The sequence below is a fragment of the Balaenoptera musculus genome, chromosome 2 (assembly GCF_009873245.2).
Source record: "Balaenoptera musculus isolate JJ_BM4_2016_0621 chromosome 2, mBalMus1.pri.v3, whole genome shotgun sequence".
Taxonomy (NCBI): domain Eukaryota; kingdom Metazoa; phylum Chordata; class Mammalia; order Artiodactyla; family Balaenopteridae; genus Balaenoptera; species Balaenoptera musculus.
The window spans coordinates 71417600-71430202 of record NC_045786.1 but is presented as its reverse complement, the minus strand read 5'-3'; the positions used below and the strand labels follow the sequence as shown (position 1 = coordinate 71430202).

General features: G+C 41.6%; 1 protein-coding gene across 8 annotated transcripts in view; it reads left to right on the top strand.

Annotated features, from left to right (window-relative positions):
- TLN2 (talin 2) overlaps positions 1-12603 on the top strand; it is a 450559-nt gene that overhangs the window by 302669 nt on the left and 135287 nt on the right. For all 8 annotated transcript variants that reach the window (XM_036843237.1, XM_036843236.1, XM_036843229.1 and 5 more), the window contains 4 exons: positions 194-292; positions 4801-4968; positions 6197-6491; positions 9125-9291. In XM_036843237.1, coding sequence (XP_036699132.1) covers positions 194-292; positions 4801-4968; positions 6197-6491; positions 9125-9291 — 729 coding nt within the window. The remainder of the gene's footprint in view (positions 1-193; positions 293-4800; positions 4969-6196; positions 6492-9124; positions 9292-12603) is intronic.

Genomic DNA, 12603 nt, shown 5'->3' with positions numbered 1-12603 from the left:
TGAGCCACAGGCATTTCCTTGCACAGATTCCACCAGGACGTGTATGTCTCCCGTCTGGCAGATAGTTCAAGGGTCTCACTGAGGTGCAGGAGGAGACCATCCTGTAGGATTCCTCTTCCTGCACTGCCCTGTCTCATGGCGCTGGGGAGGCAACGCATTCTCTTTCCCACTAAGATGTGCTCTGTGTCCATAGCCTCGACAGACGGTTTTGACCGCCGCTGGAAGCATTGGACAAGCCAGCGGCGATCTTCTGCGGCAGATCGGAGAGAATGAGACTGATGAGCGATTCCAGGTGAGATATTTGCAGCCCATAATCTTGGAGCCTAAGCGATGGCCTTAGACCCAAGCAGGGAGAAGGTAATGGAAAACTGAGTCTTCCTTGAGCTGACAAAAAAAAAGATGAAGGTGGATTATCTCGGAGTGTGGTCTTTATGTGTTAAAGAAAAAGAATTTTTAATTGGAAGACTCATTTCACTTACATCATGCATCACCACTTTGAAACACTTACTTAACTGTTCTCACTAGTCAGCATGCTACACATTCTTCAAACAGAAATATGGACGGAATGATGTCACAACCACCCTTATATCAACCACCCAAACTCTAGAGTTATCAACTCACGGCCAAGCTTGTTTTATCTATTTGTGGCGGTTTTTAATTGCATCATTCTTTTTTTTTTTTTCTTTTTTCTTTGTTTTTTTTATGAAGACATTACTTTTTAAAATTTTTTTTATTTTTTAACATAAATTTATTTATTTTTGGCTGTGTTGGGTCTTCGTTGTTGTGTGTGGGCTTTCTTTAGTTGCGGCAAGCGGGGCTACTGTTCATTGCGGTGCGCGGGCTCTCATTGCAGTGGCTTGTCTTGTTGCGGAACATGGGCTTTAGGCGCGTGGGCTCAGTAGTTGTGGCTCGCGGGCTTAGTTGCTCTGCGGCATGTGGGATCTTCCCAGACCAGGGATCGAACCTGTGTCCCTTGCATTGGCAGGTGGATTCTTTTTTTTTTTTTTTTTAATATCTTCATTGGAGTATAATTGCTTTACAATGTTGTGTTAGTTTCTGCTGTACAACAAAGTGAACCAGCTGTAAGTATACATATATCCCCATATTCCCTCCCTCTTGAGCCTCCCTCCCATCCTCCCTAGCCACCCTTCTAGGTGGTCACAAAGCACCGAGCTGATCTCCCTGTGCTATGTGGCTGCTTCCCACTAGCTATCTATTTTACATTTGGTATGTCAATGCTACTCTCTCATTTCGTCCCAGCTTCCCCTTCCCCAGCAGGAGGATTCTTAACCACTGCACCACCAGGGAAGTCCCTAATTGCATCATTCTTGAGTTCACATGTAAGAGTGAAAATACGGGCACTCCCTTACACTCTGCCCACACATAGGACAGGCTTTCCTTTGTGTTTAGAGCTGGGTCTCTTGTCTGTGTCATATCCAAAACCACAAGTGTGGCAGTCTTTTTTGTCACCCCCTTTTTTTTTTTCAATACCAGGGACATGTCCTCTGGGGATCAGCTGTAGCCACTGTTTGCAGCTGGCTGGATGCACTGCCAGCTCAGACAAGATCTCAACCTGTCTGCCTCTATTCCCAGCCCCCACAGATGGGGTGCGGAGGCCTTCTGCCAGGGATCTTCAGGCTCAGATGAACTCTTCACATACTTATGGGCACATGCCTTTCATTCCTCATCCTCCTAAGTCTTCATTTTACAAGTAACATACAAATACATTCTAATTAAACTGTTATAGTTTGAGCCCTTGTTCTCTGGAAGATGCCCTTTTCCAAATCCTATGTCAGGTTCGATGTTTGGGATTTCTGTAGAATTCAAAATAAAAGGATTATTCAACTTTCCATTAGCATTCAAGTTGCTTCAAAGGGGGCAATTTTGCTTGCTCTTTTGTCTAGAACTGCCGAACTTCATCACCTCAAGATGTGTCAGTTACGCTAAGACATGGTCATGTATGTTGTGGATACATGAAACATGTACCTTCTCTACTCTCCACATTCCTGGGGTGCTGGGAACATAGCACTCATTCAGATCCTGCAATACAATGAGACATTCAGTGCATGAACATTCATGTGATCATGGAGGCTGAGACCCATAATGGGTGGTAGGAGTATTTCTGGAAGCCATTTCTGTGCTGGAATGGCCAGTAATAACTATAAACAGAATTAACTGTAGACCACGTAAATACATCTCACTAAAGCCAAGCTAATTATGTCCCCATCCTGACTTCCCCTTAGTCAGATCCCCAAACTCCCCTTGTGTTGTCCTGTGCATTCTGTATTAGAGCAAGTAATTCTTTGTAGGTAGGTACCTACTTAGGAATTGCGTAAATACGAGATCCATCTGTTGGTTTACTAGGCTTAATTATCTTGAAGCAGTCAACTTATTTTCCAAAGTGTTTGGGAAGATTGAGAGGGAAGTCACAGTTCTTCGTTAAGGCATCTCATATATCCTTGAGTATGTATGTATGTATGTATGTATGTATGTATTTATTTTTGGCTATGTTGAGTCTTTACTGCCGCACATGGGCTTTCTCTAGTTGCGCCGAGCGGGGGCTACTCTTCTTTGCAGTGTGTGGGCTCTAGGCGCGCAGGCTCAGCAGTTGCGGCACACAGGCTTAGTTGCTCCGCAGCATGTGGGATCTTCCCGGACCAGGGATCGAACCCGTGACCCCTGCATTGGCAGGCAGATTCTTAACCACTGTGCCACCAGAGAAGTCCCTGCCTTGAGGTGTTTTTTGTTTTTCTTTTAAGATTTTCCTCTTTTTTTTCTTTGACAGACTGTTTCCATCACAGTGTAAATGCAAACTCTGCCTCCTAATGTCTGCTTCTATGCAGATGTGCTAGGGAAGCAGGTTCAAGTTTAGGGTAGGTCCCATGGAGGCTTTCTTAACAGGGGAAGGCCTGGCTTGAATGTTTCCCGTTCTCTAGGTAAACACCAGGGCAGTAAGGTGATCCTACAACCTCCTCCAGTTATGGGTAGCCCCTGGCTTACTGACATTGGATTTCTTACTCTCTGTTTTTCTGATTCTTGAGATCCTATCTTGGAGCTTTTTATTGAGTTTTCAATGTCCTGCATGTTCCCAGAGTTAACAAAGATTTATTTTACATGAGCTGCATAATAGTGGTCTTGTTGAAAAGTTTGACAAGGGCCTTGTCAGCAACTATAGCCATAGTATCACGTTCTTTTTCTAACTGTATTTGTTTTTTTCTGGGACAAAATTAGTAGGAGGAGCAGGATTTCTATAAATCAGTCTAACAAAGTCCTTTAGAACAATCAAGGGTTTGCATGACCAAATCTTGGTCCCTGGGTGAAAAGATGGATCCCTATCAAGGGAAGGAATACTTTGACCCATTTTGGGAAGACTGCTTTTAAAAATCTTGATAATAATTTGTGACATTCAAATTTTGTTTTCACTGAGCACTGAGATAGATGTCCAAGAACTGTAACTTTGCAGGCCATGTTGGGAGCAGTTTCTAGAAGTTGTATGACAGATGAGTGCCAGTCAGATCCCAAAGGCATCTTCAGCTTTCAGCACCACAGGCTGTGGTTTTTCCTTGGACATCCAGTAAACACCAGAGACCTAAAAAAAGGCTGGACCAAACTGTTCCTTTCAGCCTGCTTTGTTGTTGTCCATTTTAAAAGCTGCTTATTTGGTGGATTCATGGGTTTCTGATTTGCCTGGATAAGATATAGTCTTTGCTCTGTGTAAAATTGTACAGGCTAAACACTCTTCCCAGTATATCTTATCATAAAATATCTTGTTGTAAAGACTCTGTGGTGCCCTTTGCATTCAGAATCAAAAGTGCTTTTCATTATCTGATGAATTAATAAAGACTTCTGACCACATCTCCTCTGGGAGAAAGCCTTGACATGTTCAAAATAATAATGGCTTATATGTTTGGGAAGGCATTTCCAAACCAAATAAATGACCTTCAGTATTAAAAGCCAAGAAGTGAATTAAACGTAGCAGTGGTGATTCTTCAGGTCACAGAAATGGGTGACAAATCTGATGGGCTAAGTCAGAGGATTCTCCATCCTGCAGGCAGAAAGCCTTTGTGTTGACTTGAAGCATAAACTGATCTTTAAAGGCTCAGAGCTCCTTACATCTTCAGTGAGGTCTTCTTGTAGCCGGTTTATTTATGTAGGCTCCCTTTCCACTTTTCATAATAATTAATCTCCATCCAGAAGGCTACAGAACACTGAGAATAACTTATGTTCAGAGCGTTCATGGGCTCTTGAGCTGGAGGTGCTCTCCGTGCATGTTCAACGTTGCCCTCTGGAGGCCAAGATGTGGCTGAATTTCTGATGACAACTTGGATCTTGTGCAAAGTAGAAATCAGAAAAATAAATTTTCAAGTTATAGTGGGGCATGATGACATGGAGGCCATGAATTTTATCCTTCCTACTGCTCATAGTATATATTTTCAGCTGATCCACCACATACTCAGGAGATGTTGTCAAGATTCGAAGTGTTGTTTAAGTGCACAAATGTGAGTCAGTGGTTAAAATACAAGCCTTGCCCTCACACTAACCTATTTTGGATTGAAACCTATGCTACTTAACGTATAGGAGACTGTGTTATTAGGATGTAAGTCTCCTTCCTTAATTAGCTTTCAGGCTAACTTGACATTTCAGAAAAATAAATGGAAAAATATTATTCTAAAGTACTGAAGGAAAAAGGTCAAATGGAATTTTAATAAAATGTTTAAGTGGACACCACACTTTACTTTCAGGCTGTGAAGAGTGATTAGGAAAATATAAATGACGATTTTTTTTTTTCCCTTTTCTTAGGACGTCTTAATGAGTTTGGCCAAAGCTGTTGCCAATGCTGCTGCCATGTTGGTCCTAAAGGCAAAGAATGTTGCCCAAGTGGCTGAGGACACAGTCCTACAGAACAGGGTGATTGCTGCCGCCACCCAGTGTGCCCTCTCCACCTCCCAGCTTGTGGCGTGTGCCAAGGTAAGCCAGCTGGCACCCCAGCCCTTTCTACAGAGTGTCACACGCTCTTATCTGCCTCCAGTCATTGGGAGGAACCAGGGGCAGAACTTGTTAAAATTGTGTAAGGCTTAGAGCTTGCTTCAGGTGTCTTTTAGGGGACATGACAGGATTTTAGCATAAGATGTCCAATTCTTTAATCATTTTTTCCTTGTTCAAGTCCTCAGGCAGTGGTGCTTCTTGTATCTAATTGCCATTTCTACATGCCAATTGCTGTGTCTCCCCTTTGGACTTCTCAGTATGTCTTCTTTACCCCTGTGCACAAAGAGCTCTTGGATTGTGCAGTTACAGCATTATACATGGGTTCAGTAATAATCCACAGAGTCCACGGGAGCCCTTTCTGCACTGCACAGAATCAGAAGGAGGTAATGATGAAGTTCATGGTTGCCAGTTAGGATGTACACTCTCTGTGTAATACATTACTTCATTAAGCACCATCATCCCCGGTTTACTGAAGAGGAAACTGAGGCCCTTAGATGTTACTGATTACAGCCACAGAAATCGTTAAGTGGCAGGACTAGGGTTGCAACTCGGGCCAGTCTGACTTCAGATACCCTTTCCACTCAACCATGTGTATCTTTGCTGAGATGACGTGTCACAAGATGGGAGCCATCTGTTTCTCAACCTGATGACATAACATATTGTACAGATGTGTAATCTGGTTCAGCCTGGCATTTCTGGTCCTATCGGAGGATTTGCAACATCCATCAGAGGGGTCACTGATGGTCTCCCTCCTGCTTTCCTTTTTCACCATCCTAGTATCACAGATTACTGACACAACTCCCCTAATCTTTCAAGTTCCATGAGGCAGAGTTCCAGGAAATATAATATATTCCTCTGGAAAAAAATATAATTCTTTTACATAGTCTTTATCTCAGCTCAGAAGACTCAATTCAGAGGTTCCTAAGAGCAGGAGGTATAAATGGCAAATATCAGAAATTTCTCTCTACAGAAGCAGTCAGTAGTATCAGTGGTTATAGAGCCCTAATGGAGATGAAAGTTAACGGGCATCTAAAATCACAAAGTGAAATGGTGAAGTATGAGAAACCTCAGTGATGGTTTGGTTGAATCCCTGGTCCTATAAATAAGGAACTGAGGCCCAGACCACGGAAGGATGTGGTGGAAATGCTAGTGGGCGCTGGAGACCAGAGTTGTCCCACGGTAACCAAGACCCACTCCTGTCTCGCTTCAGGTCGTGAGCCCCACCATCAGCTCCCCTGTGTGCCAGGAGCAGCTGATTGAAGCAGGGAAGCTCGTGGACCGCTCAGTGGAGAACTGCGTCCACGCCTGCCAGGCAGCCACGGACGACACTGAGCTGCTGAAGCAGGTCAGCGCGGCGGCCAGTGTGGTCAGCCAGGCCCTCCACGATCTCCTGCAGCATGTGCGACAGTTCGCCAGCCGAGGCGAGCCCATTGGTCGCTATGACCAGGCCACCGACACCATCATGTGTGTCACCGAGAGCATCTTCAGCTCCATGGGCGACGCTGGTGAGGGGCTGGTCTGTGGGTGGGCCGGTCGGTTTAGGGTTCCCCCATGGTGATGATTGTGAGTGAGTCGGACGATGATTGCCTGGGCATCTGGCAAAAGGGCAAGTTCTCATCCGCCTCAGTCAGACACTTCTTCCCTGAGGCTGGGAAGAAGATTTGAGACTCCTAATGTGCCTGTCCCAGCAACACTGAAAGACTTAACGTTAACTAGGGTATCTTTATTTAATAATTTTAGATACACAGTAAATCCCTTTTGTTCCAAGAATGTCCATGTTGGATACGGTAAAGTTGGTGCAGCCACAGGGGGAGGCAAGAATGAGGCTTGGAATGAAGTTTATTATACTGACAGGTCCCAGACAGGGGGTCACTGCATGTCACACAGGGTCACAGGGGAAGCATCAAGTTCTGATCAGATGGCAGAAGACAGGATTGAGGAGAGAGCTTAGGCCACCACCTATATTGGGATTTCTGTGGGAAAGGCACGATGAAGCAAGATGAACAGCTTAAGTTTGGCTAGTCTGACTAATTTCAGCTGGCTCTACCCTTATAGGGGTGATCCCTAGTTGCCTGGTCCATGGCTCTGGGACGATGAAGGCAGAGGAATATTGCCTCCTGGGCTGTAGGGACCAGACAGAGGATGACTCTGGATTGGGTAGTTTACCACCATGCTCTTGGCTAGACCCTTTACTATCTCTAAGTATTGGCTAGCTCTGGGAGGGGCAGTCTCTTTCCAAGCAGAAAGGTTTTTCTAAGATGTCAAACATCACGATATACATATATGTGTGTGTATATATATATATATATATATGTATGTATGTAAAATGCACCTTTTCAGTCTATTAGTTAAAAATTACCTCTCCCCAGACCCAGCCCATCACTATCCCATCTAAATCTCTAGAATTGACCACTTATCAATTTGTTTCATCTTTGCAGAAATGTTCAGTCTTCCTACTGACATTTATATGTATGTACAACACCCTCTTTCTTTTCATATTAATGGAATTCTGTTACACATACTCTTCTGCAACCTTTTTCACTGAATATATTAGAAAATTTCTTCATGTTGACCTATACACTAATCTTTTTAATGACAGCATAGTATTCTATTCAATGAACGCATCATAATCTACTTAACCAGTTGTCTTTTAATGGACACTTAGGTGGTTTCCAAGTTTCTGTTTGTTTTACAAAATTAATATTGCAGTAACCATTCTTGTAAAAATATCTCTGTTTACTTTGGGGAGTATATGTAGGATAAATTCCTATCAGTTGAATTTCTGGGCCAATAAGTATGTACATTTTTTGTTTTAAACGTGTCTGAAATTTCTCTCCAGAAAGGTTCCACAATTTGCAACCCTACCAGGAGTTTGTAAGAAGTCTATTTTCCTACTTCTTTCTCAGCACAGAGCAATACTTCTTAACGAGTATATTTTTAAAGAAAATTACCTTGTGATTTTCTCTATCCTTCTTAAGTGATTTAAGAGATGACACTGCTCCACACATCTGGATTTTTTTGGTTCTTTTGTTTTTATTTTTTTTAAATAAACTTTTTATTGTGGAATATTTTTTCTATATACAGTAAAGGTGCTGGGGTAATAGACTTCTCCTGTACCCTTCCCAGTTTCCCTCCTTTTTAGCATCTCCCTTAGGCCGCGGGACATTGGTCAGAACTGGGAGATGAGCATTGGTATGTTACTATTAACTAAACTATGGACATTATTCAGATTTCACCAACTTTTCACTAATGTCCATTCACTGTCCCAGGATACAATCCAGGGTACCTTGAATTGAGCATTTTTTGATTTTCGTGAAAGCTTTTTTCCCCCTTAATGTTAACAGTGCTTCGTCCTTCTTCACAAATGACCTTTAGGGGAGGAAATTGCTCATATTTGAGTAGTTTTATTTTTAATGTTGACGATGGTACCCCTCCCACTTCCAAAAGGAAGTTGAAATAGATATCAGTAAAATCCCAGTTACTAATAACCATTACTAATAACGAGATCAAAATCAATGCTGGGAAGGAAAGGGTGAGCAAAGAGAAAATTGATAGGAAGACTGGGCCAAGGCAAATCTCAGCATTTGAGCATGAAACTGGGGTCTCTGCTTCCTATGAGTGAGAGCCAAGTGACACAAATAGAGTGGGTTTTGTGATACCACTCATCTGGTGTTACGTAGCATGCAGATTGACTCAAAATTTAAAAATATTTTTCTTGTGCACATTACTCAAAGAGCTTATTATAGGGGCTTTTGTGTAAGTGGCTTTTGACGTGAGGTAAATAATATTTTCTATATAAGTGTTTACTAAGCGTAAACGCACATAATAAATCCACATAATCTTGTTCCCTGCCTTCTCTTTATAAAGGGTTCCTCTTAGGTTACTTATGTCATTTTTATCCCACACAGTTAAAGACTGAACTTGGATGTGATTGGGGGTAGACAGGCCTGGCAGCCACAGGGAATATTTTTGGTTCAGGATCTGACTTGGCTTCATTGCTTAGGAATGGAGCATGGAGGCTCATTCCTCTTCGTCCCTTTTGCCAGAGGAATAGAGACAAGACTGTGCTGGCTCCTGACGTTTCCCCTGAGCTTTAGGAAGCAGACAAACAGACTGCATCCTCTGTCCCACCCTCTAGGTGAAATGGTACGCCAGGCCCGGGTCCTGGCTCAGGCCACCTCAGACCTCGTCAACGCCATGAGGTCAGATGCGGAAGCAGAAATCGACATGGAGAATTCCAAGAAGCTCCTGGCAGCAGCCAAACTCTTGGCTGACTCTACCGCTCGCATGGTGGAGGCTGCAAAGGTAGTACATTGGATTTACTCAATTGAAAAGTGAACATCATTGAAAGTTAGGATTTGGAAGGTACCTTCAAGATAGAGAATGGTCAGACGACTGTGCATTTTTGTTTGTTTAAAATCTATATGGCTTTGTAATGTTTAACCTTCTTTAACTGGGAAAGGGGAAGGTCATGGAACACGTGAATGAAAAAACTCTTTAGGGAAGTGGTGCTGACTCAGCCATAGACAACAGAGTCCCTACTTAGCCAGTACTCTTTTTACATTGGGTCATTGCCATTGGCTTTAGTGAAAATGATGATTAATTTCAACTTGAGATTTCAACAGTAAATTCACTTTGACCTGTTTTCTTCCTGCAGCCTTAATGTCACTTTGCCCTCCATTCAACTTCTCAGCTAAACTTCTTTCAAGATTTTGCATAGGTGACAAACTTATTGTTACCAAAGGGGAAAGGTGGGGAGAGGGATAAATTAGGAATTTGGGAGTAACATATACACACTACTATAGAGAAAATAGATAAAACAACAAGGACCTACTGTATAGCACAGGGAACTATGCTCCATATTTTGTAATAACCTATATGGGAAAAGAATCTGAAAAAGAATATATGTATATATAAATATATATATAAGAATAAAGGCAGCAAATTCTCAAAACTCACCACTTAAAAAAAAAAAAAAAAGATTTTGCATAGGTGTTTCCTGCTTCACTGTTATCCAAAACCCAGTAGCTATTTATAGGAGAGTTTGAATAAAGAGTTAAGAGACAGCTTTGTGCTTTTTGACGGCTATGCTATGTCATGATGCTTCTAAAAGCCAGTGATTCTTTTTTTTTTTTTAATTTTTGAGTTTTATTTTATTTATTTTTTTATACAGCAGGTTCTTATTAGTCATCAATTTTATACACATCAGTGTATACGTGTCAATCCCAATCGCCCAATTCATCACACCACCACCCCAACCCCCCACCGCTTTCCCCCCTTGGTGTCCATACGCTTGTTCTCCACATCTGTGTCTCAACTTCTGCCCTGCAAACCGGTTCATCTGTACCATTTTTCTAGGTTCCACATACATGCGTTAATATATGATATTTGTTTTTCTCTTTCTGACTTACTTCACTCTGTATGACAAGTCTCTAGATCCATCCATGTCTCAACAAATGACCCAATTTCGTTCCTTTTTATGGCTGAGTAATATTCCATTGTATATATGTACCACATCTTCTTTATCCATTCATCTGTTGATGGGCACTTAGGTTGCTTCCATGACCTGGCTGTTGTAAATAGTGCTGCAATGAACATTGGGGTGCATGTGTCTTTTTGAATTATGGTTTTCTCTGGGTATATGCCCAGTAGTGGGATTGCTGGATCATATGGTAATTCTATTTTTAGTTTTTTAAGGAACTTCCATACTGTTCTCCATAGTGGTTGTATCAATTTACATTCCCACCAACAGTGTAAGAGGGTTCCCTTTTCTCCACACCCTCTCCAGCATTTGTTGTTTGTAGATTTTCTGATGATGCCCATTCTAACTTAAAAGCCAGTGATTCTTGTTTATGGTTTCCTTTGCTGTGCAAAAACTTTTAAGTTTCATTAGGTCCCATTTGTTTATTTTTGGTTTTACTTCCATTTCTCTAGGAGGTGGGTCAAAAAGGATCTTGCTGCGATTTATGTCATAGAGTGTTCTGCCTATGTTTTCCTCTAAGAGTTTTATAGTGTCTGGCCTTACATTTAGGTCTTTAATCCATTTTGAGTTTATTTTTGTGTATGGTGTTAGAGAGTGTTCTAATTTCATTCTTTTACATGTAGCTGTCCAGTTTTCCCAACACCACTTATTGAAGAGGCTCTCTTTTCTCCATTGTATATCCTTGCCTCCTTCATCAAAGATAAGGTGACCATCTGTGCATGGGTTTATCTCTGGGCTTTCTATCCTGTTCCATTGATCTATATTTCTGTTTTTGTGCCAGTACCATACTGTCTTGATTACTGTAGCTTTGTAGTATAGTCTGAAGTCAGGGAGCCTGATTCCTCCAGCTCTGTTTTTTCTTTCTTAAGATTGCTTTGGCTATTTGGGGTCTTTTGTGTTTCCATACAAATTGTGAAATTTTTTGTTTTAGTTCTGTGAAAAATGCCATTGGTAGTTTGATAGGGATTGCACTGAATCTGTAGATTGCTTTGGGTGGTATAGTCATTTTCACAATGTTGATTCTTCCAATCCAGGAGCATGGTATATCTCTCCATCTGTTTGTATCATCTTTAATTTTTCTTTCATCAGTGCCTTATAGTTTGCTGCATACAGGTCTTTTGTCTCCTTAGGTAGGTTTATTCCTAGGTATTTTATTCTTTTTGTTGCAGTGGTAAATGGGAGTGTTTCCTTAATTTCTCTTTCAGATTTTTCATCATTAGTGTATAGGAATGCAAGAGATTTCTGTGCATTAATTTTTTATCCTGCTACTTTACCAAATTCATTGATTCGCTCTAGTAGTTTTCTGGTGGCATCTTCAGGCTTCTCTATGTATAGTATCATGTCATCTGCAAACAGTGACAGTTTTACTTCTTCTTTTCCAATCTGTATTCCTTTTATTTCTTTTTCTTCTCTAATTGCTGTTAAAAGCCAGTGATTCTTATCCAGGGCTCTTTTTCAGAACCCTGCGAAACTTCCTGAAGTACACGTGCCTTAATTCCACCCCCAAAGATCCTAACTTCCGAGTTTACTGCTGGGACCCGGTGTATGTGTGTGTGTGTTTCACAGAAGTTTCCGATGCCTACCTCTGGGCGAGAACTATTTTAAATAGATAAGGCTGTATTTATCTATGCTGTTTTTATTATGCAATTAGCACATGCTTTTGGTGAAATGAATAGAAAATGCAGTAAGTATAAATAAGAAAATAGAAATGACTTTCAACTTCATATCACCAAGGTAACATGTTGAATGCATTCCTATGCATTTCAGATTCATTAAACATCCCCACAGCTTAGCCTGCCTCCTTGGCCTCTAACAGAACAGTAATGTGTCTCAACCAAGTGTGTGAATTGCTTCACTTTCGATGTACTGTGACATGCAGCGACATCCAGTAGACCTTCCTCCTTGTCTGACTCACCATTGTATTACCTGAGGGGCTGATAGTCCTTAGAGATATGTCTTGGGTAGGGCTGAAGAGAGTCCCAAGGAGGGGCAGGGTCCGAACTTCCTTCCTCTGTCCCTGATCCCTCTTTCAGCCAAGAAACTCTGCTGATTAGCATCACTTTTAGCAAAAATATGCACTACGGTTTTGGATTATAGTTACTTTTTTTAAGGTTGTTACTAGTTTTGTTTTCTTT